General features: G+C 38.1%; 1 protein-coding gene across 3 annotated transcripts in view; it reads left to right on the top strand.

Annotated features, from left to right (window-relative positions):
- Nucleotides 1–26,313, top strand: part of CTBP1 (C-terminal binding protein 1) — a 238,051-nt gene that overhangs the window by 49,690 nt on the left and 162,048 nt on the right. For all 3 annotated transcript variants that reach the window (XM_038134193.1, XM_038134191.1, XM_038134192.1), the window contains exon 2: nucleotides 4,821–4,968. In XM_038134193.1, coding sequence (XP_037990121.1) covers nucleotides 4,920–4,968 — 49 coding nt within the window. In that variant the 5' untranslated portion in view covers nucleotides 4,821–4,919. The remainder of the gene's footprint in view (nucleotides 1–4,820; nucleotides 4,969–26,313) is intronic.

Raw genomic sequence — 26,313 nt, 5'->3', positions numbered from 1 at the left:
GATAGTAATGTGATGGTTCCATACTGCAGAAGATTTCAGTTTAAGTCACAGGATCTTCAGGAAAGGATGTAAGAACAAAAGCTGCCCTGCAGAACTTCCAAAGAGGATGCTCCAGTGTTGTTGTAGCAGTCCCTGCTGCATTTTGAAGAAAAAACCCAAACAAAAGTCTTTGTCCTCTTTTAGTCATCCTTCTTTTTGAGGTTCCTCCATATCTTTAATTGGACATTTTTCAAACACCAATGGATAAGTACTAAAATAATACTTTTAATATTAAGTAAATAATACTAAATAATACTTTTATAAATGGAAAATAGAAAGAAAAAAAGTTGAGGTGTTTCTCTGTTATATTCCATGTTTAGGTGTAGTACACTGTGTAATTTTGAGACAAAAGCATTACCTGACTTTCATTATGAAACACCAGTACTCTGGTCCAAAATTTCTGTTTTATACAGAACTGATACTGCTGCTACTGACATTAGAAGGGTTCAGCTATAAATTGTAGAGCTTTTTAAAGTAGAGTGTTTCTTTCTTACATCATAAACTTTATTTGTCCTTTTCACAGAGCCCATAACCTCAGAAAGTTGACTGCTTTACTGAGTAAATACATCTTTAAGTTAATGTTCAAATAAAAGAAAATTCTCTTAGCATTTTTATGTCATTTTACTTTTGTCTCTTCATCAACACAGTAAGATCCTATTTTTTTTTTTTTTTGCCAAACATAAAATATTTTGTTTTGTACCACGGAAATATTTTGAAATTTAGATACATTTCCATTTCTTAGTAATAATGTTGAAATATGGTTGCCTTGAATATACAGGTTTTTTTATAGTGAGGGTGATGAGACACTGGAACGATTGCTAGAGAAGTGTGGAGACTTCCTCACTGGAAGTGTTCAAGGCCATGTTGGATGGGATTTGAGCAACCTGCTCTAGTGGAAGTTGTCTCTGCCCGTGGCAGGAGGGTTGGACTAAATGATCTATTTACTAATCGAAGCAGTTACTGCAAAACAAAATGTATAGTTATTTAGGAAAATTAAAGTATTTTTAACACAAGGAAAACCACTATGATTATTTATTGCTTCCAGGGCTGTGCAGAATGGCATTTCAGGGCTTGTGAGGTGTGATGGAAAATAGAGATGTTGTCAGTTTGGGTGGGAAGGAAGGAAAAGGAAAGCATTAGTCTGGCTTGCCTTGGGAATTTATCTAATTTTTGATCATCAAAAGTGATGGCACTGGAATTTGGAAAGTAAACTTACAGTGTTTCTTTTGATAGCCTTACATTATACTTTTTCATAGTTATTAGTAGAAAGAAAAAATATTTGAACAACCCACTGTAGCTTCAGACAAAGGAGTGTAAGCTAGAATGGCTGAGTTAAGTGAAGGCTGAGATTCCCAAGGGTAACACAGATCTTCATGGCCTTATCCTCTAATGATCTGTCAGTCTGTTCTGGGAATTTAATTTCTGGTTTGGATTTCTTATGCTTCTTTCTTATGCTTGTGATTTGGGATCACCTACAAATCTATGCCTGCAGCTAACAGTGTGGCAAAGGCAGAAATCAGCCTTCTGCAGTTTGTATCCTGTGGGTGGAAGTCTGTGCTCAGGAGTTTATTCTCTGGATCCCTTTGAGAGTGATGTAACTCGTCAGAGGTGATAGAGATTTTTCTGTTCAGGTTTACTTCAAACTGGCCCATGCCAGCCTCCCCCATCAGACTGATGCAAAGGAAATGGTCCAACACTGCATGCTGCAACATTTTGGGTTTGAGGGGAGTCCTTCCCTGATCTTGTGGAATTGCTCACAACCCACACATACACAGGGTGGGTGTAATAAGCCTGCTGTTTTGCTCTCTTAAAAAAATTAATTTCTTATTTGCTTCCTTTTTATCCTTTTTCTCTGGAGAAGTCATGGTTTTTGAATGGGCCTTCCTTCAAATCTTCTCACTAACAGCAAATGTTTATCCCTCATTCATTACCAGTATTATCTGTTTTGAAAAGTAAATTCAAAGACTTACTTGTTTACCATTTCTGTTTCAGCCTGTAGGATTTGCCCTCTCTGCTGGAAATATGTTGGAGAATCACTTTTCCTTTTATCTTGAAGTCTCAGTTTCCTTTCCTAAGAAAGAGCTGAATGCTCCAGCAATACCCCAAGACTTATTCTCATTAAAAATGCACTGGAATCATCTGATTAACTGAAGGAAAAACTCTAATATTGTTTGCAGCAGTGTGTATTTTGATCTAAAATGTGTGCTGCTCAAAAGGGTTCTGTGCATTGATGGTTTCTCAGATGGCTTTGTAGATACTTGACATATATGATAAGCCCTATATGTTCTTAAATCACTTGGATTCTCACTTAATCTTAAAATATTGAGCTACAGAAGTCTGGTCTTAAATAGTATTTGGTATTTGGTGTTCAGGTTTTTAGATCATCAGGCACTGTGTGTGTATTTTTAGTGAATTTCTCAAATACAAATATTCATGTTGTGGTTTAGCAATTGCAGTAACTAACCCTTCCACAATTACAAGGCTTTTGTTTTGCTGGGAAGTGCTTCCCATACCATCATCTGCTCTTTCTGTTGGAACATGATGTGTAATAAAACTGTATGAGGCTTCAACTTAGAATGGTGTTAACATGTTAATTTATTTTTTGCTTCAATATTTTTTAAACTTATGACAACTTACTATCAATGAAATAATGTTAAAACAATGCTTGAAAGCAAAAAAAAAAATTACTTGATTTATATGACACACTTTGAAGCTACCGTAGACAGATAGAAAACATCTGGTGACACTTTCAGTGGTAGGTCCATCGTTGCAGATGGTCTGTTCTTCACAGCTGTCATCCAGCTTTGTATGCAGAGTGACTACAGTGGGAAAATCTTTTGCTGAATAAACAACACAGCACAAGGAGGCCAGCAGGCCTCTGTGTTACTACAAGATGGGAAATTAAATAAGCTAAATAAATTTAAACTAAGATTAGCGTTTAAAATGTTCATTATATTCTGGTTTGGGTTTTATGCTTTAGATCTTTCTATGTGACAACTGAAGGAAGTAGATTATAAAACAGAAATGATAAGCAAATAAATTAAAGACCAGTTTAAGGCTGATCCTGTGCACAGGTTTGGGGTGTTGGCTTAAGCCAAGGCTGGTGGTTATATAGTTCCATGCTTACATAGTTGGTTTATAAGATTATAAAATCTATGTTAGATTTGATGGAATGCTTGTGCAGTCTTATAACACAACCACATTCAATATTAAAGAACATTGTATTTTGGACGAATGCCAATGTTGAGAAATGTAAAAGTGAATTCCTAAAATGGCAACAGTCTTTGTTTTTTAAAAAGTAAAAAAAATGGCATTCTGCATTCCTCATCAGTTTTTCTTCTCCGTTTCATGATGGGATCTTATATTCAACTGGAATCTATGCAAAACAGCAGAAGAGTCTTGAATTTGAGGATGAAGAGATATGGAGGGGAAGTGAAGAGGACAATGAGGTGGATGAAGAGTTAAAAGCATGATGAATGTTGTACACTAACTCCATTTTAAATTTAAAAAATTTAAAAATCTAAATTAAAAAAAACAAACACAAAGAAGGAACTTTATTAAAAGTCCAAATGCACTGAGCAGGGCAGTACTGGTAAAGATACTTAGTTTAAATGCAAATGTGCAGTTCTTGATACTCAAAATATTTTTCTTTATAATTTCACTCACAGATCATGAATCTTGATGATATGTTAATGAAATGTGCCTATGTTTGGTTTTAGTGCAGTTCAGCCTCTAGAAGGAAACAAGCAGGTTTCTAGGTTCAGTCACTTGTAAGGCCATTTAATCCTTTCCACTGATGTTGAAAGCTGCTGGGCAGGAATAAAAAGGATCAGGGAGGTGGAGTATTTGGCTCATTTTTAGTGTGCACAGTGCTTGTACTACAGTGTGCTCTGTGTTTGTTTCTCAAAGTCCACTCAGATATTGAAAGGTGAATAAAAGTGCTGCTCTGATGATGCTTTTTAGAGCATCTGTATCCATAGTTTTACCACATCCACTTGCTCACGTGCATTTTATATTCTACTGCTATGATTAGGTTCTCATTGAGGGATTTTTTTCCTCCTCTCTCCCCATCCCCCCTTCTCACTTCTCAGCGGTTTGGCCTAAAATGCAGCCTGCTTGTTGCAATGCCCTTATGCTGCCTTGCCCAGCTCCACGGAATCTGAAAAGTGCCTGCCTGTATCTGCTGCCAAAGAGCTTTGCCTAGTCATGCATAAACCTGCTCCAAATGCCATTTGGTTGATGGAGATGTTGGCATTCCCTCTTGTCACCAGGATGTGTTTCCCTCTGTCTCTGCCCCTTGACTTGGTTTCCTTCAACTTCCAAGCTTAAACTCTGGATTTCATTATCATCAAGGGCCTGAAAGCTAAGAGTGAAAGAAGTATTTTCTCTCACTGTGAGCTTTGTGATGCAAAGTTGTGGCATTCCAATTTCATCTCAGGTGATCATGCTTCTGTCACCTTATGGAGCTGTGCCTGCCCAAGGTGCCTGCATTTGCTGGTGGTTTGTTCAGTGGAAGGGCAGAAAAGTGTTTGAAGTGAAAAGGCAGAGAACAGCAGCTGTCCTGGAACATTTCCACACTGATTGGTCTGAGTTGTGCCCTGTGCTTTGCATCTCTGTGCTTAGAAGACAGTTTGCTGTGAAATAAATACCAGTTTACCTAAAATGATTTAATAACTTTGTGGGTTTTTTTAATTCTTCAGATTACATACAGATCATCTCCAGATCATCTGGAAAAAGGTGCCAAAAGTGATGTATTTTAAAGTTTATCTTTCTGTTCACAGCTCATAAAAGACTGAGCATTTCTGCCTGGTGGCTGGTGTGAGAAGAGCATCACCAAGCTGTGTGGGGACGTTCTTTGAGCTTCCACTTTTGTGTCTCTAATGGACAAACACAAAGTGAAGCGGCAACGTCTGGATCGCATATTTGAAGGTTGGACATTTCAATTTCTAAGGTTAACTGTGTTAGTTTTGTGGAATACTAATGTTTTCTCTTGGTCATTAATTGTATTTTTAATTGAGTTGTAGTTCCTGTTGAGGTCATACTGAATGTGCACAAATGCTGGTTTTTGGGTGGACATGGATCGAGACAAATAAAAGCAGCTAGTCTGTGACCTATTCTATAGTTGAGTTGGCTTTCATCTCAGCATTTTACAGTATTCTACCCAAACACTGTAAAAAATTGTAGGCTTATATAAAACAACAATTGCAAAAGGGCAAGATGACCACATAGTGCTCTCAGGAGTCCTTCTCTACAGGCTTGCTTCATGTAGATTCATTTAACAGCTTGTATCTGATCCTTGAAAGAAAGTAAAAAGTCAGATGAAAACAAAACAAAAATTGCAGGAGACCCTCAAATGTTAAATGAGTATTAATAAAAATAGTGTGAATTCTAGTGAAAGGACTTGTAATCATTTGGGTCTGTCATTTTACCTCAGGTCACAAATGACAAATTGCATAATCCTGCTCTTTTCTCCAAAAGGGCTTTTAGGGCTGGTATGAAAGCAGCTTGAGGGATAAGTTGTACTGTTTTTAAGAATATACATGAATGGTCTGGACGAAATGAATTTTTATATTAAAATGTTAGTTTCTCACTAAAAGGCAAGGGAATAGTTAATTTCTTTTTGACACAATGGGAGACTGGTGGGCACATGGTCCCTGCATGTCTAATGATGTGAACTGGGGGTAAAACCTTTGCCTCCTCCACATGTTGGTCTTGAGACCCTTTTCCAGCAGCTGTGTGGTGTGAAGAGTCCCTGGCAGTGGATTTTTTACCCCTTTCTTTGGGCCAAGGTGAGTGTGGCTCTACCATGAGCTACGCTGAGAAGCTGACTCGTAGTAAAACCTTTTGTTGGCATATTTTCTATTTGGGAAAATTCCTCAGTCCAGGTCACTGCTCAGCTGACAGAGCAGTGGCATGGAAGGGGCAGTTGGAAAAGCTCAGTGGGGTTGCTGGGGCTGTTTAGCCTAACACAGCCAGAGAAAGGGACTTTTCATCCAAGTATCAAAGGCTCCACGTTTGGTTTGGGTGATTAATCTCCTTGTCAGTCTTCCAAAACTGGCCAAGCCCACCCATGGGTGCCAGGTCCAGACTGTTACTGTGTCCCACCTGGACTGCTCGGCCAAAGGGCCAGAACCTGCTCACTGGAGACTGAGCCCTGCTCAGAGAAATGGGGAACTGACTGCAGAGGATGATGAAATTGGGAAGGCTGCCCCACTTTCTGTGCATCTCTGCTCTTAGATCAGCTAGAACTGACCTAGGAGTGTGCATGCCCCTCTTTGCTCCCAGCCTCACTTCCCCATCCTAGAGTTTCTGTATCCAACTCTTCAATAAAAAATGGAGAATATTAACTTTTCTTTTTTTTGGCCTGTGTTAGTCAGCTGAATCAGCAAGGTGTGAAGAAGAATGACAAACCTGTCCCTTTTGATGGCAGCCAGCAGTTAGGGCAGCTCAGCCCACTCAGTGCAATCTCAGCCTCCTTATGGGCTTATTGTGTTGAGCAACAGAACAACCTGAGAGGCAAGAGGTCTGTGACGATGTGGGAACACTGCCAGGGACAGAGGTGACAGACCAGCAGCCACTGGGACTGGAATAGCAGTGGCTGCCCCAGGCTTCGTGCTCACATCCAGTGATGCTGTTTTGTCTGGCTTGTTTTTCCCTGCCCTGCACAATTCACTGCATCCATTCTGTGGTAAAATCTGCTTGGCCATGCAGTGGAGGGAATTGATGCACTTCAAAAGTGATGTAGGGAAAAAAAAAGGGTTTTTTTTTAGCCTCCTCTCTGCTTCCTTAATCCCATTTACCAAATAGGCAGGTTGGGAAAATAGAGTGGGAAGGCCAGGCAGAAAATGATCAGGAGGAGAAGGGGTAAAACAGGTATGGAAACATGCCTGACATTTTTTAGCTGTGGGAACCCAGTTTGAGCCCAGTTTGGCTCCCAAGTGTTGGAGCTGTGCTCTGCTCTGTGTCTGTATGTTCAAATGTTCTTTGAGGCTTGTAAACACATTTCCTGATGATGATTTCAAAGAGTGTAAAAAGGGATAAAAACTAGGGGGATTGCTTTGTTTTATAATGGCTTTCTTTCTACATATGGTCCTGTTCAGGTTTAAAAATTAAGTATGCAGAATTGTTCTCTAATATATGTGCCTTTCATGACACAACCTAAATATTTTATATTATAGAAATACGTGTGATGTTTTGCAAAGCTTAGGGAATGTAATGAGCTGTGGAACTATTATAGGTGGTTTATCTTCTTGGTCAGCTTTTCTGTCCATCAGTTTGTGCATTGCTTTCTTCTCTTGAACCTTCCCTTAGAAGAGAATATCTTAAAGATGCACTTTATTTCTATTGCAAGTTCCCTTAAAAATAGGCTGCAGTAACTTGATAACTACTACTAACTACATATTTTTAATGAATTCTTGAATATAATGAAGCTTAATGTAGCTCAGTAAATGATTGAGTCTCTGAGGTACCTATGATTCCCTTTGATGATTTCTTAAATATAAAATTGAATATTTGCTTTTAATCCCAAAGCTGTTTGCAATTATATATTTTTTTTTGCACATTTCAATGTTCTGCCATTGAAAGTTGTCCCTTAAAAAAGCCAGGTATTAAATTCTGGTTTCTAACTTTCACCAGTATCTGTGAATTATGCTTAGGCATAAGGACATGATTCGAGGCACTCTGAGATGCTAATATTAAACTCACTTAATAATTTGTAATATAACATTTAGGATTCTTCCCTTGGAGATAAATGGTACCACGACATGTGAAAGATTAATTAGTTACTGATTATATTGTTCTTTGTCCCCCTCTCCGGTGCTGCTGGTGATTGCAAAGCATAATTATAGTAGTATACATTTGGCAGAACAGTTGGAAGTGTCACAGTGCAAAAATAAAATGTGTTCATTTCGTGGGTAATTTGAAAAATTCAAAATGTTTTTGGCATTTTGAAAAGTTGTTATCTCTAATTAAGGTATTATTGTGCTTTATATTGTAACAGACTGTAAACAATGCTGTTTATTTGCTTATGTTCTAGAAATCCTTAATTAAATGCATGTATGTTTTACTGACCATTGCTTGGCAGTTACCTTGGGCTGTCTGACCCCTCCTGCATTTGCTGGGTGCTACAGATAAAGCAGAAACAGAAGGTGGCTGCAGGCAGGGGGAATGTCTGAATTGTCTGTGAAGGGGCTTGGTGAACACTGTGGATTATTTTTAAGTACATTACTTTAGCTGCTTGAGCACTATATATTTATTATACACTGCTTTTGGTGGGTTTCCAAGCTTTAGGGAACAGGGGTGGAGGAGGAAAGGGGCTTCCCTCATTTCTTCTTGCTTGTTTGCACAGGTACTAGGGATTAAAGTAGAGCACAATGCTGGAAATGTAACTGGAAAATTGAGAGGACTTTCCCAATGAGGTGATTTCTTCCCAGAACACCTCATGTGATATTTACACAGCAAAGACTGCAACATGTGCCAAGTACAAGTCTGTGAAGACCCTGTCTGTCCCCAGACAGTTGTGGATTGTTGGTTTTTTGATTTTTTTTGGTCTGGTTTTGATCAAGCAAAAAGCATCTTATCACTCAGAATGCTCACACAATAATTTCTTTTTTTTTATTTATTCTTTTTTTTGTGCAGCACTAGTGTTGATGTTATTCTTTATATGCATGTTGCTTCATCTTTTTAGAAAGTGCCCAGCAGAAAAGTTGCAATGGATTTTAGCTATTTTAACAGTGATGCTTTATTACCTAAGAAATGAAGAGTTGGCCAGGATCGTAAATTGGAAAAGAGAGTGCATATTAATGGAATGAATTTCTGAAATTTCAGATAAAATCTCTCATCTTTCCTTTTATGAAGGGCAGCCTTTCTTTGGGAAGGTTTGATTACTGGCAAATACCCAAGTGTGATGCACTCTGAAGGACAGTAAAAGTGCATGATAAATGAATTGTTTCATTTCAAGGATATGGCCTGGGCTTGCTTTCTTTATAAGGAAACATCTGTGTTTTTAGAGCTTCTTTTTGCTGCTTGGGATTTAATAAGATGAATCTTCAGTTTGTAGTTGATGTGGAATATGTTGATGGTTCCAGGAGGAATGCAGAGGGAAGAAAATCAGATCAGAATTGGATTGTCATCCCAAATTGATAGAGAAACCTTGTAATAAAGAGTGACTTAATTGAAAGAAAAATGCATTCACTTTCCTGATTTCTTTTTTTTGTGCATGTAATAGCTTGGCTTTTTAACTAGTGGGAAGTACCAGGTTGACAAATACCAAGTGTTTTTTCATGACCATTGATGGATCCTGTCTAGTTGGTGTAAGCTGGATTTGACCCCTTGCAGGGACAGTTGAGTTTTCTTATATTAATAAGATGGCCTTCTTTGGCAAGGTCTGGGCTTGCCCTGAATTTCCAAAAGGATTTTTTACTCAAGTTGGTCTGTACAAGGTAAGTTGATCTGTAAATGAGAGGAAGGAGGAATAAATGTTTCCAGGCAGTGAGGGCCCTTAGCTCTTTCTGTAAGTGGGAATTGCAGATGTCAGGTTCTTTGGAGAACAAGAGCTACAGTTTTCTTAACATCCAAATTTGAACGTGTTCTTCATTGTCTCACTTGCTACAGATACTGGGGAAGGAAAGGAAATAATAAAATGCACAGACAATGGTAAATCAAACAGTACTTTATAGAGTTTTCTTCCTGTGTACTGATATTTGTACTGAGCATACTTAATATTCCAAATGTTTCTTAAAAAGGAATTAATGGGCTGCCTCATTTCTTGGTGTCTTTGACAGACCTTAGAGGGTGGCTTAGTGAAGGATTAGGGCAGCAGAGGGAGCTAAAAGATTCCTAATATTTTACCATTTGTTTCCTAAGTCAAAGTAGCTCCTTTATAAAGTACCAATTAACCTTTGCAAAAATGTGATTTTCTAACCTTAAGTGCCTTTGGCAAATACATAAGGATTTGATCTGGAGTAAATTCCTTTTCTCTGTAGCAATCCAGTATAAATTAAATTAGGAATTAGATAGTTAAAGCTACCAAAATCTTTCTGCAGGAACAGCCATGAAATCTTTCAAGTGTAGCAAATGAAAGTGTTTAAGCAAGCAGAGTTTTCTATGAAAAACCTATAGAAGAATATTCTGTAAGTAAACCAATTTACATTCAGCTACAAGTGTTTTAACATAAAAATGCATACTTTGGTGCATTGCATACAAGCATGTTTTAACCATTCAACAGTATTTTTCTGCATTTTGCTTGTAAAAACTTTGAAAGCATTTTTGAACATGTGGTAATACAGAGAATTAAAGTTGCCTTCAGAGAATGGGGAGCATATTCTAAGGATTAAGATGAGTTGACTTTAAAATAATAAAATAACAAATGGTGCTACCAGGAATCTCAACATAACGAGATGTTTTGCCTCTTTCCAAAGGAAAATTATCTGTATATATGGGTTATATTAACCTACTGCAAAAGCATCCTTTATCTCATTAGAATTAGAATTGAAATGCTTATGCACAGGCTTGTGTTTGGTTTTTGGCTTTGTCCTTTATATCAGTATTTGCAGTGCAAAGTGGTTTTTAGCTTTCTTTTGGCTTCCTGCAGTAGCCTGCATCTCAGTCTTCACCTAGACAGGCTTTGGGTTGGCATCCAGTAAGTACTGCAATGTTGCAGAGGTATTACAGTAACAAAGCAAGTTGTATGAAAAGGGAATTGGCTTAGAAGCCCTTTTTCCTCTAAGTGACACTAAATAGTAGCTGCTAATGAAAAGCATTGCTTCAGTAAGAAAATATGAGGGGAAAAAATCTACAGAAAAAGAATCTGAGATTTTTAAATTTTTCTGAAATGTTCTTGTCACTGATTTACGTTATGAATGTTGTAAAGAAAAACTGCAATGTTGTGGTGTCCAGCATCATGCATTTTATCTGTGTTGTCACATTTTGATTGGTATATTGAAATAAAATACGCTTAAAATAAAATACACTTGGTTATGACAGCAGCTATGTTCAGCTGTGATCTATATAGAAAGTTGCATCTTGACACTGCAGTAAAATCAAAATAGTTTCCCTTAATGTTAGTGCCAAAGACAGTGTTAAATACAGAAAATAATACAGCATGACACTGGTTTTACAGGGTTATATTAATTGTATTTGTAGTATCAGATATTTGAGTCAGAATCCAGTATATAAACACACATCATCCTCTAATTCCTGAATAATCTCCAGAGAATTTATTCCTCCTTTTCTTCTATTAATAAAAATATTTTCAGGCTAGATATTTAGCTTTTATACTGTGCAGATGCGTGGCTGGTAAAAATTTTAGAAGCTTTAGAAGTCTGAAGTACTTGATGGTAATATGTGCTTATTTCTGCCTGGGGTCAGGGAAGATGCTCTGATGTTACTTTGCACTGTGCTCTGGAAAACTGAACTGTGCAAAGATTAAGTGTCTAGGTAAACATACTGAAAAATTTACGTAGTCATCTAATTAAAGCAGTCATGTTCAGCTTTCACAGAGGCAGTTCCCATCCTCAGGGAAGTACAGTCTGAGATGCAAAAAAAAGGATTGTGTTCTGTTTCCTCCCTTAGTGCAGTCAGGATGGGAGTGTGATTATGCAAGTGGAAACAAGAAAATAAAAGTGGAGACAGTCTTTTAGTGCTGGAGGCTTCTGCTGCTCCATCCTTGTGTCCTCATTCCAGGAGGTCAATACTGAACTTGAAGGGTTCCTCTCCTTGAACAGGAGGAATTGCGTGGAGGCTTTGCCAGGGAGGCAGTACCTAGCAGAGATGTCCCTCCTCATTAGAGAAGGCATTGTGGTCTGATGGACAGGTCATTTGGAGTTAGGAAACCTGGGTTTTGTCTTGTTGCTCTTCTGAAGTCAGGTACCAGATAGAAAAACAAAAAGCTGCCTCTGCCTCTTCTTTTTCTGCGACAGAAAACAGTCAGAGATGTTCTGGGATATAAATAGCAGCAGGCTCTTGTAATACTCTTGGAATTCCTTTAAAACACGAGGCTTTGCTAATTGTGAAAATACCTGGCACTTGCTGCAGGTGAGAACACACCCTTTGATACCACTGGAGATGCAGAACTCTGCAGTGGTTTGTGGCCCTGCTCAGATACCTAAATAAAAAGGTTCCTTCTTTCTCCCTTTCCTGTGAGAACTAAATTTAAATTGCTTGTGACTTTGAGCAGATGTATTTGGGATTTTTTTTTTAAGCCAGAAATTAGCTGTTAAAAATTATTCATGTTTCTCTTTCCCCTGATGCTTATTTTTCAAAGTATCCTCCCATGCACTGAATTTTCAAACCTTTCATTCTGCCAATTAACTGGAGACACAGCAAAAAAACACAACAAAAATTACAGGCAGTGGCAGTAGGAGAGCAAAAGATGAAGAGTAAAGACTCTTTATTCTTTTGATCCTACCTGTATTTTTCAGAAAGTTTCCTTGTGTGCTAGATAATGACACTCAAATACAATTAGACTATGACTCCTGCTAATAGGTAATCAAGAATAATTATAAGTTTTAATTAAATACACGATAAATGCCTCTTTTTGTCAAGGAGTGCACATTTGAAGAAATAAGTTTTATTAAGTGCTAAGAAAACTTTTTCCCAGGCAATTTTATCACTATTTCTTGTTCCCTGCTGTTCCTTTCTGTCTTGAAGATTGCATCAGTCACACGCATGTGGTTTTTTCCTGGGTATCAAATACCACTTAGGCAGGTGTTGCTTAATTTCCACAACATCTGCCAGTCAGTTTTGGTTGTTGTTGTTAGTTTAGCTAACCTGCAGATGGTCATGTTTGCCAGTTTGTGCAGTGCTCCACAGGCTCCCATGCTTGTTCCCCGAGTGCTGCCCTGCACTTCCGTGCAGGCATCATCAATTTATCAAACTCAAATAATTTAGTAACAGTTACTTCTTCTTGCAATCAACAAAAGCAGCTGCGCTCTAGCTATCCTTATCTGCATGAATGCATAGATTGTAAAGGGCTTTTCTGACAAACAAGGCAGAAGTTTAGAATTTCAAACTGGAATTTAGGGCATGTAAGTCAGAATGAGTCGACACTGATGTTTAGAAACAATATAATAATGCAGAGAATGAATTAGTTACCATAGTAACTGCTTTGTTTTTAATAATTTGGTGGGGCAATGAATAAAAGGAGCTCAGAAAGAAGTAGTATCACTCTTAATTACATGTGCAACGAGAGAGGTTTTGTTCATTAATAGTGGAAATTAATTTGATTTTATAACAGATTGAAAAATGAATGTATAACTTTTACTTTGGAAAGGCAATAAAAATGATTTACAGATTTTTTTATTCTTATTTTTCCTACCCCCTGGGAAAAACATAATCTCATTTTACATTTTATTATGGCAATGCAGATTATTGATTTCTTAACAATAAAACATGCTCGATATATTGCATTGTAAGCGTGGCTTCAATCTGTGTGCTGTGATTTGTTGCCTGGCAGTTGCTGGCCGCCTAGCAACATGCTTCAGTCCAGATCTGCAAAACGATGCAGACACCCAAAGTTAGGAGTTACAGGAAAGGCAGGTTTCTCAGTACTTGAAAACCCATCCAAAATCATCAGCACCTTGAAATCCCTTTGTACTTCATGGGTGAAATTCAAGTACACCGCACACTTTCAAGATCACAGAATGGCTTGGGAGGGACCTTAATGATCATCTCATTCCAACCCCTCTGCCACGGGCAGGGACACCTTCTGCTAGGCCAGGTTACTCCAAGTCCTGACCTTCTGAATTTTCTTTCCTCTTGCAGATTTGAGCAGTTTTGTGTGCATTTTGTGACAAATGCAGGACCCTCAAACAAAGACAAGGCAGGATCCCCAAACTGGACGAGCTCTTTTGGAGGCAGATGTGGAATGAGCAGAAGCCTCCTGTGCTCACAGGCAGCACGGGTCAGCTGGAGCCTGTTCTGCAGAAAGAGGGAGGCACAGAAAGAGGTGCTTTGCTGCAGAAATTCGTGTGCAGAGCGTGTCCCAGCACCTCTCACAGCTGCCTGTGTGCTGATGAGGCCGTGGCTGGAGACTGGCAGCTGTCATGGAAGAAGGGATTACTGCTGATGTCCTACCGGAGCCTTTCCCAGGGCACAGCCTCTAATTTGTGTCTGCCTTCTCATCTGCTGCCCTTCTTTTAATTCTCTTTGACTACTGGCAGCTTTTGGCTAAAATTTGCTGGTGAGTTAAAGATTTAATTATGGAGGGCCCAGTGGGTAGATGGACAGACACAATTAGGTGAGCCTGGCTTCCTTTGAAAATCTGTCTGAAAGGTGCTTAGATATTGCAGACAGAAATAAGAAATGCCACCTCATTACTCCTTGGCGAAGGAAGTGATGTCTATCACCAGACCCAAATCATGTTCCCTCCCTAGAGCAGGAAGCCTTCAAGTTGATTCTCCAAGCACTGCTCCTAACAGGGGCTCCTCAATAGGTGAAAATGTCTTCCCAGGAACAGGGAAACTTTCTGTTCCAGGTTATCATCAATCCAAAGCTGATTAGTGTTTTGAAGGGAGGTTTGTTACTCTTTCTGTGTTGTTTCCTGCTGTCTATGTAATGCAAACTCAACCACTGTGTCAGGGGAAAAAAAAAAGGGATAACTAAGCTCAGTAGTGACTCAGGAAGGGAAATTGAAGCTTCTCTGTTTCCAGTGCTCCTGTGTGTGTAAGTTTTGGAAGGATATTTAAAACTCTGGACTGTTTTTCCTCTTTGAGGTGAGTGGCCCCATCACTGGGCTGTTCATGTCCTTGACACCTCCTCTCTGGTCTCATGAGAAACTTGCCCTAAAATAAATATTTCTAAAGGCAGTGTATCATACCTCCAGACCATGTTTTCTTCCTTCTTCCCTTATTTCTCAGCCGTATCTGAATAAAATTAAATTGTGATGTTTTTGAAAGGAACACTATCTTGGTTTGAACTTTCCTTGGTACCTAATCCTTCACTAGAATTCTGAAATGTTTGTTAATATTATCTTAAAGTTTACAAAATCCTTTCCTGTTTAATTTTGTGTGTCAGTCTTTGAAACTTCTCAAAATGTCAGATGATTAGATGAGTTTTGCCCCCATCCAAGATGCTGATGGAGGGAAGTGAAAGGAAGTTCATTCCAGAGCTGCAAACCTTCAGTGAAGAATTTTTTAGTTTTTTAGTTTTAGTTTTTTAGTTTTAGTTTTTTAGTGCTTCCTTTTATCTGTGTTAACAACAAATCAGAGATTTTATAGGTTCCTTGTGATTACAGTAATCATCAACATGACTGTATCCTGAAATAGTTGGTGTAAGAAACTTCACAGCAGCTCCAGAAAGGCACTGGTGTACCAAGGTGATGGCACTGGTGCATCTGATAGTGTGGTCTTGCAGTCAAAAATGATCTTTAGCTGCCTTTTCCCCTGCAATTCTGAGTCTCATTTTCTTTGTTTTTCTGCTTCTCTTTTCTGATGAGGGAATAAAATAATTTTTGTTTCATTCCTGGTTTTCTGATGTTTCTTAAATTATTCTTTGTGATATGTTTTATTTTGCTTGGTGATACACAAGTGGATTTCCACTGAAATTCATTAGCATTAAATGTTATTTTTTAAATTTAATGTTCAGCTCTGTTCCATTCACTCTGATTTTATTTGCATTAGCCTTTTATGAATGGAAGCACCTGCAAATAAGTTCCTAAAAATCATAGCTTTCCACACAGTTTAAAATTATTTAACAGTTTTACTAAAGGATCACTCATGAAAAACTCTCCTGCCCTACCTTGAAGTTGTGGATTAATCCTTTTTAAAAGAAATACCAATGAGGTTTTCATGTCAGCTCCACTGGTGGTGCCAAAGGCTTGTTGGATACAAGCTGTGGTCCTTCCTGAGCCATAAAGTGCTCCAGAGGGATGATTGGCTTGTACCTCCTGGAAATTTCCATCAAATTGGAAAACATATTTGCTAAAGTTGGTTGGATTCTTCTAGATAAAAACCTTGCATTTTATGCAGTTTTTAAAGCTCTCTTTTAAAATTATTTACAAGGCAGATTTGTAACTTAGCTGAAGCTTGCTTTAACTTACGGGCAGGTTTATACTTTTGCATTGATAACATTTGTCAGATCTTTCTGATAGGAAGATGGAGTTCAAAGTTAAAGGAGGCAGCCTAGCCTCACTCTACACTAGTCAGTTATGAATGCTCATTTTAACAGGAAAGATTTGTACCAATAATTGTGTTAATTGAGCCCTGCTGGCACGTACAAGAAACCACTATTACCTTTTGGAGTACTTATTTTTAATAGCTTCATGCATCTCTTAACACTCCTTTTGAGTATATGTGCCTATATATACACAACATAGATCACTCAAAAATGCAATCAAATATTTTGTATCCAAAAATGAGATATTTAATTTAAAAATCATGTTTAAACAGGTAGTTAGGTTATTCCTGCCCCTGACTCCTCAGTCTTGGAGTAGCTGTGATCTTTAATTTGCTTCATGTTTGTGTCCATTCTGTCTTTTGTGTCCCTTGTGCAGTTCTTTGTCTGGATGCAGTTTGTGTCTGTTCTTTTTTTTCCTCTTGATGCCTGAGTGTGGCAGAGCTTGTTGTGTTATCAAAGCTGGACTCTGGTTCCTGGAATTCTTTGCCTGTTTGCAGCAATTCCATAGGCCAGAACTGCCACAAGGTACAGAAATTAAAGGCTTATCAGCTCTTCTCCATAGGAGCACAGAGGTGTATTTTCTGTTGAAAATCTTTCTTTAATTTGGTGTTACAATTGAACTACATTACATCCAGCATAAAAGGATGTTGATTTATTAGTTGCAGTTACTTTTAAAAGGCTGCTGAATACTCCCCCCTTCTTTCTGCAGTATAAGTGGCTTTTTTATTTTTTTGGTAAGTTTTCAAATGTAAGTAAAGCATGGGACAGACCCTGACTTAGGCTGCCAGGTTTACAGATGCCAGTGTTTTTATAAACCTTAAATTGTCTTTTAAATAAAGACTTCATAAAACAGTAGAAGCAGAGTTTTCATGATTTGTAGAAAGTCCATAAATTTATACTTAATGTAGCTGGGGTACTTTGCTGTTGATGTAAAGAGGTTTACAAATTCGAATTGCTGTAAAGAAGTTTACAAATTGGTACAAAGTTTTTTTGGCAAAACTGCTGGAACCTCATATTTTAAGTAAACACAGTACTGGAAACTGTAAAGTTCTAAAGAAGTTATTCTATGCAGAATTCCTAGGCTGTGAAGGACAGAGCAGGGGGAGGAAGGGAAAGCTAGGATTATACATAGAAGCACATTCAAGATATCATCATATCCTTGACATTAGGATTATAATCTGAGTTGTAGATTGGCAGTAATGCCTAATGATTTTGCATCCAAAACCAGATGACCTTGTTCCCCCCATTGATATATGCATAATGCGTATGATATATTGATATATGCATAATGCTTTTTTTGTGGTTTCTAATAATGATGTATTTCCTTTTTAATCAATTACATTTCAATTACATTATGTCCTTTCAGTAGCATTAAAGCATTATAGGTTGAGAAAATAAAAACGAATTTGGTAAGAGAATGTGAGCTGGAAAAAAGGAGTTGATTTCAAAAAACCCCGCTCCAATATTCATCTACTGATGACCATTTAAGAAACAGGAGATGCTGACACTGCTGCCAATATTTTGTCTTTCATGACACCTCAAATACCAGGTCCTTGAACCAGTTACCTTCAAACATTAGTTGAGTGTTTGGCTGCACCTGCTCCATAATCTTTTGTGACCTGTGGTGCTATTTTTGTTGTAAAAGATGTTGTCCACAACAACAGTCAAGTACAAAGAAATGTCTTTTAATATTTAGCTCAACTGAGCAACACTGGTTTGGTTCTGTTTTACTTGCTGAAAGGTTTTTCGTGTGGCCTCCATAGAAGGTAAGGGTAAGCTAAAGCTTTTTCTTTCTGGGTTTATTTAAGAATAATATTGGTCATATGATGTTATCAGCAAGAAGAGAATCAGCATAGCTGCTGCTAAGACAAAAATGTATGTAGACTTGAGGTTTCAGCAGTTGGTAAGGTTATTTTAAGATGCACTCACCATTTGAAGATGTTCCATTAATGCTTGAGATTAGCATATTTTTGAAATGGCATGAAATTTGATGGAAACATTTAGAGTATGCTGGATGGGATGTTTTCAGAACTCAGTTTCTGTGAAGCTTGGCTATAATCCTCCCCAGTTTTATGTTTTTCAAATATGACAGTGTCTTCTCTAAAAACATTTGTCTGGTTGAAAACATAGTGGGAGAAAAGATTGCGTGGTAAACCAGGGTGTCATTCACTGAATTTGGTGTTAGTCAATTCAGAAGTGGTGTGGAAAAAAATGCATTTACAGAAGTTTTATTATGCTGGATAATAAACTGCAAAATACCATAAAAGCTTTGTGTAGCAACTGAGCATAAGCATGGTGAGCTGTCAGCTGGATCAGGTCATTAGGAAACTCCTCAGCTCTCATTTTCTCTGGCTGCTTTATTTTCTTCTCGTTCTAATTTTCATATTTTTTACTGTATTTCATAATAAGGGAGAGACCATTCTAACCTCGTGTTTCAGTCACACAGCGATGGCCGTGATATCTTAATTAAATCATAAATTGCTGACAGCAGATTGATTATTGGTCTTGTAGCTGCAGCCTGCTTTGCCACTGTTGGGCTCTCTGTTGTGGCCTCCACCAGTCAAATGAGGGACACAAGAATTCAAACTGCTGGTGTGGTGTAAAGATGAGAACTCCTAACAGAAATAAGTTATGCACTCAGGATTTTTTAGGTTTGCTGATGTGATTTGAAGGTGCTTTCCTTGGGTACCCAAGTGGCATCCTGTAAAGACCTGGGAGGTTGGTGAGGGCTGTTGGAGCTGAAAGCAGGTGCCTTCAGGAGGCAGTTCAGGACTTGCCTGAAGTTTGTGATCTTCTCCATGGCTGTGTGTGGATCCAGCTGGCAAGCAGGAGCGGGGAGCACTAACATTTCTCCTTGCAAAAGTCTTGATGAGCTGCGTCTGAAAAGTACCTGCCTCAGAACTGCACTCTATGCTATTGATACTCAGAACATCAAGTCCCTTTCTGGGAATAAAGAAGAAGATTTTGACCTACTTTAATGGAAGTATAGCACTTAAAATATTCTCTTCAGCCCTAGGACTGAAAACAGTGTCCTGCTTCCTGCACAGGAGTCCAGAACCCCTCTCCTGTGATCTTTGCAAACCTGTTTCCATTCTCAAAGCCATAACCAGCAGGCACCAAGTGAAACTGCTGCATGTAGGTGTAGGAAACATTTCTCCACACATCAGGTGAGTTATGAAGCTCTACTGTAGGATATTTTAGGTTACTGAATTTTCACAAAGGTTGAAAGAGTGAATAGGTTTGTGGAAGAAAAATCCACTGGGTTTGCTGAAACAATTCTGATTGATAGAGCTCTTCAATGGCAAATTGCTGGTGGCAGGGAGAGATTCTGAAATACAAGTCTTGCCCTTTTTTCATCTTCTTTTTCTCACTGTTCTTTTCCTGAATCTTAGCAGCAGGGAAAAAAAAACCAACAAACCAAGCACTATTTAGCAAGAAAAATCTATGGTTTGAACCCATGACAAGCTTTTCTTGCACCCTTGGTTGTGGAAGGCTTCTATCTTCCTTGCCCAAACTTAGTAGAACTTTGGAGGGTCCTTCAGTTCTTTGAGGCTTCCAGCCTCATTATTAGAGTCAGAAATTAGAGCTGCACTGCCCACCTGTAGTGCACAGTCCATAACCCAGCACTTCAGTGTCTGCAGCCTCAGGTACCTGCTGCTGTGCATTTCTCATTCTTCCCCATTAGCCCTGGCAGCACAAGAAATAATCACAAATTCAAATATCCATTCTATAGGTGTTGTAAAAAAAGATTAATTTTACAGATTCAGGGGTTCAGGGTTCAGGTTACAGGTTCAGGGGTTTGGGTGGGTTTTTTTTTATTTGTTTGGTTTTGTTGTTTGTTTTTTTGGGGTTTTGGGGGGTTTTTTGTTGTTTTTTTGGGTTTTTTTTTTGTTTTTTGTTTTTTGTTTTTTTTGTCCAGCTCAGAATGGCTGAAATATTCAAAGACAGAGAAGCAGGATATAAACAAAATAAAAAGTAGCTCCTTGTACTTGCAGTAATGCACAACATGGGATTGATTCATGTAACACATCTGTGAGCAGATCCCTACGAGAGGTGTGGTGTGTGATTAGAGGTCCAGGAGATCAGAACAAGGAGCAGCCAGCTGTGCTCAGAGTCCTTGTGGCAGCAATTTCTCCCTGTAGTTGTTTCCTGATGTGTGAAAGGATGATAACACTCATCTGTCTGAGGCTTAACTCATTGCTGGTTTTATAGCAAGGTGAAAAGTCTACGTATAGTTTAATAAAACCCCCTACAAGTTATTATAGAACGGTGTTACTTAGTGTTTAATTATTTGCCTATTCAAGCAACTGTCTGTATAAAGGAATAATTGAAACATATTTACAGAGCAAATTTGAAAGAAAAATAATAGCATTATCAAGCTAAAAAGCTATAGCACATAATTATTACACACTTCATGATTCAGCAGCTGAGCTGTTTTTGTGCATGTAAATGATTTTTACCTAATGGATTATTGCAGCAGTGGTGAGTGAGCACACAGGACTCTCCGAAGGGCGTACCTTGAGGACACTGCAGCAGCAATATTTTGCTGTGTCACGAGATTTTATCATGCATAAAGGACAGATTCCTTCATCCTCGGGAGTTTCCAGATGAAAACCACAGATACATTTCTGCTGCCAGTGCACAGGAATGCAAAACGTTCTTAAAAACAAACTGGTTCTGTTAGTACAGGGCTTTTTTAAAATTTTTTTATTTTTTTATTTTTTTAATTTAAATATTATCTCATGAATTGTCTAACTTGTAGCAGCAGTTATATGAACTACATCCAAAAAATGAAAAAAACTTATGTCTAATTACAAGAATTTTATGAGTGGTGTCTTTTATTTCTTATTTTTAAGCAGGAGCAATAAAAATATAAGTGGATTTTAGTTTGCTGTTAAAATGCTCTACATTTGTCAAGTTCTGTTACTAAACAAATAGTAAAAATACTGTGTTGATTTTATTGCTTTAGTAACACAGTTACCAGAACCACTTTACTGCACTTCTCCATGATTTCCAACATGTTTGAGAGTGGGTACATAGAGTGAGTACATAGAAGTAATTTCTCAGGTTTGGACTGCATCCAGTACATTATGGAAGTGATCTTTCTACACAGCCAGAGGTTTGGGCACTAGATAAGGCAGGTATAGCTTCACTAAGATGAGATTTATCCCCAGAAAAAAAAATGAAAATGTAATTACCAGTAAATTGCGTTGAACTGGGGATCTGCCCCAAAATAAGGGCAGTGATGCAAACATTAACTAGCAGATATTAACTAACAGGAATCTACAAATAAAAGGGGGTGATGTGTCACTTCTAGAACAGTTTATTAGTCCTGGGGATGGTCTCAATTACAACTCTGTGTCTGTGCCAAGCATTCTTTATACCCCTAAATGTGTAAATTCTACATGATGTGTCTGTGGGCTGTGCAAATACAGTATTGTGTTGATTTGTGGTTTTTTTTTTTTTTTTTGAAGAACATCTTTCTACTGCACTGATAAAGTTGAGGAAAGAATGGGGAAATGTCTGGCAAACTTTGGCATTTCTGATGGAGCCTTTAATGTCAGTCCAAGAAGTAATAGAGAGCTACAGAGAGATGTGAAGATGCATAGAATGAAGCTGTTAAAGCTGTTTGCTTTGGCCTTCCCTCAAACATCTATGTGATAACAGGAAACTTTTTGTTGAACTTGAGAGTCAAATAAATTAAAACAAACATTCCTACTTAAAGGAACCTCCTCCCCAGCCAGTGAGTAACTTTCTGGTTTATTGAAATGTAATCTCTCAGGTTGTTGAAATATTACACTAATACAAAATTGGTTGAAAATTCGTTGTTGATAATATTACACTAATACACACTGAAATATTACACTGATGCAAAATTTTGTAATATTGAAATATTTCACTAATTCAAAATTTTGTAATATTGAAATATTTCACTAGAACAAAATTTTGTAATATTGAAATATTACACTAATACAAAATTTTGGGGTCTACCAAGATGCTGTTGATGCTGATGTCTGCATTGCCACAGCCATGTTACTGTTTGCACTACCCTTGGCAGTGGCTGAGGCAGTGAGGTGGCACTACCTGAGCACCCTTGGGCACAGAACCTTTTAACTCCCATCCACAGAAGAAGGTTTAACAAATGCTGTGGAGATTTGCTGGATAAACTTTTCATTTCTGGCCTGAATTCAGAGTTCTGTGCCTGAGTTTTGCAGCAATGTGATGAGCCACAGTTAAGCCAGCGAGATCATGAGTGGAAGAAGAAAGGTCATCTATAAATTGTCTAAGGTTTTCCTTGAGATGACATGATCTGGAAGTTTCTCTCATTTCTAGTCAAATGCAAAGGAACTTATACTTTGGATAACACGCCTCCTTTAGGTTCTTCAGGTGGTAGGAAGGATCTGAGCTTCAAGAGGATTCAGATCAACTTCCCTGGATCTGAGGTTTAGATGGGAGAGCTGTTATTCTTGAATCCTACCCTGTTGGCTCTGTTTCTGTATCTTTACAATAAAAGTCACTCATTCCTGATGAGAGAGCATTTAGAAGCTGAAATGTATCTCAGGCTGTCCACTGTGCAGTATTTTTAATATTGAGGACATTAGTTTCTGGAGCTCTGAATGCAACACTCCTTAAAAGCCATGTGCAGAGAGGGGCACAGAAAAATATGTTGTGGTTTTATGCCTGTGTACTGAAGTTGTACAGTTCTGTTGATCTCTGTGTCCATACTGCAAACAACTTTTCAAAATTTGGTGTTGAAGCTGAACTGCTTTATATTTTAATTTATATCCTTGTATGTTATGCATTAATTTTCTCTTGGAGCTCAGTCTCTTGTCTGGGGGGTACAATTGCAGGCTTCAGTTCTGGTTTCTATGCCCAAACATTCCTAAATACAAGAATGTCTCCAATTCTGAAATACTTTCCCTGTCAACATAAAGCCATTCTTGTGTGCCTGCCTACCCCTGTTCCCTTTAGAGTAAGTTGTGTATCAGATATTTTTGTTCCCATTTATCTCTGATATTTTGGTGCCCTTTCTTCCTCCGTGTATCAGAATCCACTTGCATCATCTCAGCTGATTTTACCAACATCCTCATTACTTATGCTCCTTCACACACTAAATTAGCATTGAATTATGTGTTGCATGAATTTACTTGACAGAGAAAAGGAAGAACATTTCTTGTGTCTTGAATGAGGAAATGAGTACAGTTAAAACATTGTGAAGGCTGGCCATCTGCAAAGAGGGACAGTGTCTGTTTTCTGTGAGAAAGTGAAAAACAATGCAGTGTGCATTGCCTATCAGAGCACTTGCATCCTTTATTCCAGGCACAAAAGAAGGGCTCCCGAGTATTCCTCAGTTTTTCAGATAGAGACTTCATTTATTAAATTGGCACAAATGAAAAAAAAAAAACACAGTGGTACAAAAAAATTGCATGTTTGAAGGTACATGTGAGCAAATGTACAGAAACAATTCTCTGATAATTCAGCTCCTACTTTGGTCCTTAACTCAGACTCCAGAGCTGCATTCCCCATGCCATTATTTCTTCAATTATGTCATATTTTATATACATTTTCATCTGTGTGCATCAATGAGGCAGAATGCCTGCTCTGAGTAAGCACTTTGGATTCCATCTCCAAGCTCTGCTTTAATCAATATTGTTTGCAGTGACAGAGTGCTGTGTATAATCTCCTTTTCTTGTCTAACCTCAGAAGGGAAATACAACAGATGGGTTTCACCGTGTGTTTTTGGCAAGGAATAGCATGAAAATAGAAATAAACCTTATTGCATATGTGCTTCTCAGCATGATGCTTGTAATCTGCAATAAATATCACTAAAAAAGTGCAAACTTATTGCCAGTTAACCATTAATCAGGGAAAAAAAGTTTAATAGAATGAGCTTGAGAGCACATGTATCTTAACCTTTACATAAAAAACTGGTGGTAGGGTGTTTTTCCATCTCAGGTGAGATGACAGGATAACTCAGTGTGCTGTCATGAGCTGAAAGAAGATGCACTTACATGTTTTTCCAGAAACAGCAAATCCATTGTTGTATGAGCAATATAAAAAAATATGTAAAATATAACAGACTAAAGGAAGGAATATAATTAGAAGACAAAACTGCATATCTTTAATTTTGTTTTCAACAGTACATATTTCCACAAATTGCCAATTAATATTTTAAGTCACCTGAATTCTATTATTATGTGTAAATAACCTAGGTTTGGTAGATACTCAATGTTTTCAAGAAAACCATAGCATGTGTTCTGAGCTCTGGATGATCTGTTATCAGGACATTTGAGATGATAAAGGGGTTAAATCTGTAAAATTCTTGGAGCTGGAATGGAGGTGGCAGAGGTTGTGTGTGGTTGCTGTTGTGGGGTGAGAGTCTGGGGTACCTTGGTGTCTGAGCTGTGCATCCTGTCTCAGTTCCAGTGATGCAGCTGCCCTGGAGGCTTTTTGGAGGTCATAGATGAGGATGTGTGTTTATGCAGGACTATCACCAAGATTTAATTTTAATAATGATTCATCCAGCCTCTTGTGGAGCTCAGCTCTTAGACTAGTTTCTCTGTGTTAGTACACAAAGTTATTTATTTTTTAAAAAATCCTATCAACCAGGATAAATAAAAGCTTAAAAATGTTTTTAAATTTAGGGATTAATGGTTGCTTGACTTCTCTAGATAAGGCTAGATCTCTGGACTCTCTATGAGATGCACTCTGGTTGTTTCTACTGAGGGCTGGACAGTATTTCCCTAACAGTGATTTCCTCTTCATGTTCTTCTTCAAATCTCTTCTTCAAGGAGATGTCAATCCCAGGGCCACCTAGAGGGTGTCATGAAATTCTAAACCTTTCAGGTTTTTCCATTATATGTAGTAATTATATCAATATTTGGTGATGATCCTGGTCATTCTGTATTCCCCAATGGCCAATGCCACCTTTTGTGACCCACCACAGACTCATCAGCCATGTCAGCTGTTCCCTGAAGAAACAAAATGTTCTCTTTAACTGAAGACTCTGAAGGAAAAATGGATGTCACCTGTTCATCCTTCCCATTCAATGTTTCCATTGTTTCACTGATGTCAGTTCTGTGCTTCTACTAAAAACAGTGAAGAAACAGTCAAGATTCAACTGCAGCAATTCATGTAAGCCCAGAGCAAGGGAAGCTTTTACTTCTTTCTGTCAGTCTGCACAAATGTGGATTTGATACACATATACAACACCTTCAATTAGATATTTTGATACTGGTTGGTTGAGTAATATCAAAAGAAATGTATCTGTTCAAACCTACAGTAAATCAATAAAAGTGTAGCAGTGAAAATGAAATAAAAATGTTTTCTGCCCATGTGGGACTTCACAGCCCTCAGCAGCTCAGGCTTCTGGGTTTCCTGAGTGTCAGAAGCCTTAAAGCATTTGAGACTGAGTTGGATTCCAGAGGACACCTTTCATTTTCACTCTCTTCCTCATCTCCCATGGTGCCTGAGGTGTGAGGTTCTTTACAGACACACCTTGCTGCTCCTGCACAGGCTTCCAGGGCAGAGGGGAACCTAAAATAGCTTTAATTAATTTATTGCAATCTCTGTTTGCTTTGACTTTTCCAATTCAGCAGTAGTGTTTTGTGTGAGTAATAGGTAATGTGAGGCAGTTTCTAATCTTCAGCTTCATAAAAACCAGACATTTTTTGGAAATGAGTATTTTCTTTTTTTTAATCAATAAGTTTCTTCACGTTGCTCTGTTGACAGTCCCTTGAAGACAATGTGTTGGCATGGCTAGATCACAATGAGATCACAATGAGCCATAGCAAGTTGGTTTACATATTTTATTGAGACCACAGATGTTATCTTAAACACAGGCTCTGCATTCTTATTCTCCTTCTCTGACATACAATTCTCTTCCCCCACTTTCTTCTTTTTGAAGAGCTTCAACTGCACTAAAGAAAATTATAGGCAGATATTTCCATTGTAACAATATCTAGCTCATGAATAAAAAATTGCAAATCAGCATAGTAAACCTCAGATATTTTCATGTGACATTCCTATTGCTTCATGCCATGACTGTCTGCTCTTGTTCCCCCATCCCTTTTGGCTGACTCTTCAAATATGGAAAACCTACTCCTCTGTATCCTTGTAAAATCCCATTTCTCTGCAGTGTTATGTGCTCTAGTGAGCCAT

This window comes from Motacilla alba, chromosome 4 (assembly GCF_015832195.1).
Source record: "Motacilla alba alba isolate MOTALB_02 chromosome 4, Motacilla_alba_V1.0_pri, whole genome shotgun sequence".
Lineage (NCBI taxonomy): Eukaryota > Metazoa > Chordata > Aves > Passeriformes > Motacillidae > Motacilla > Motacilla alba.
Note: the sequence above shows the minus strand (reverse complement) of the source record. Positions and strands in the feature narration are given on the sequence as shown.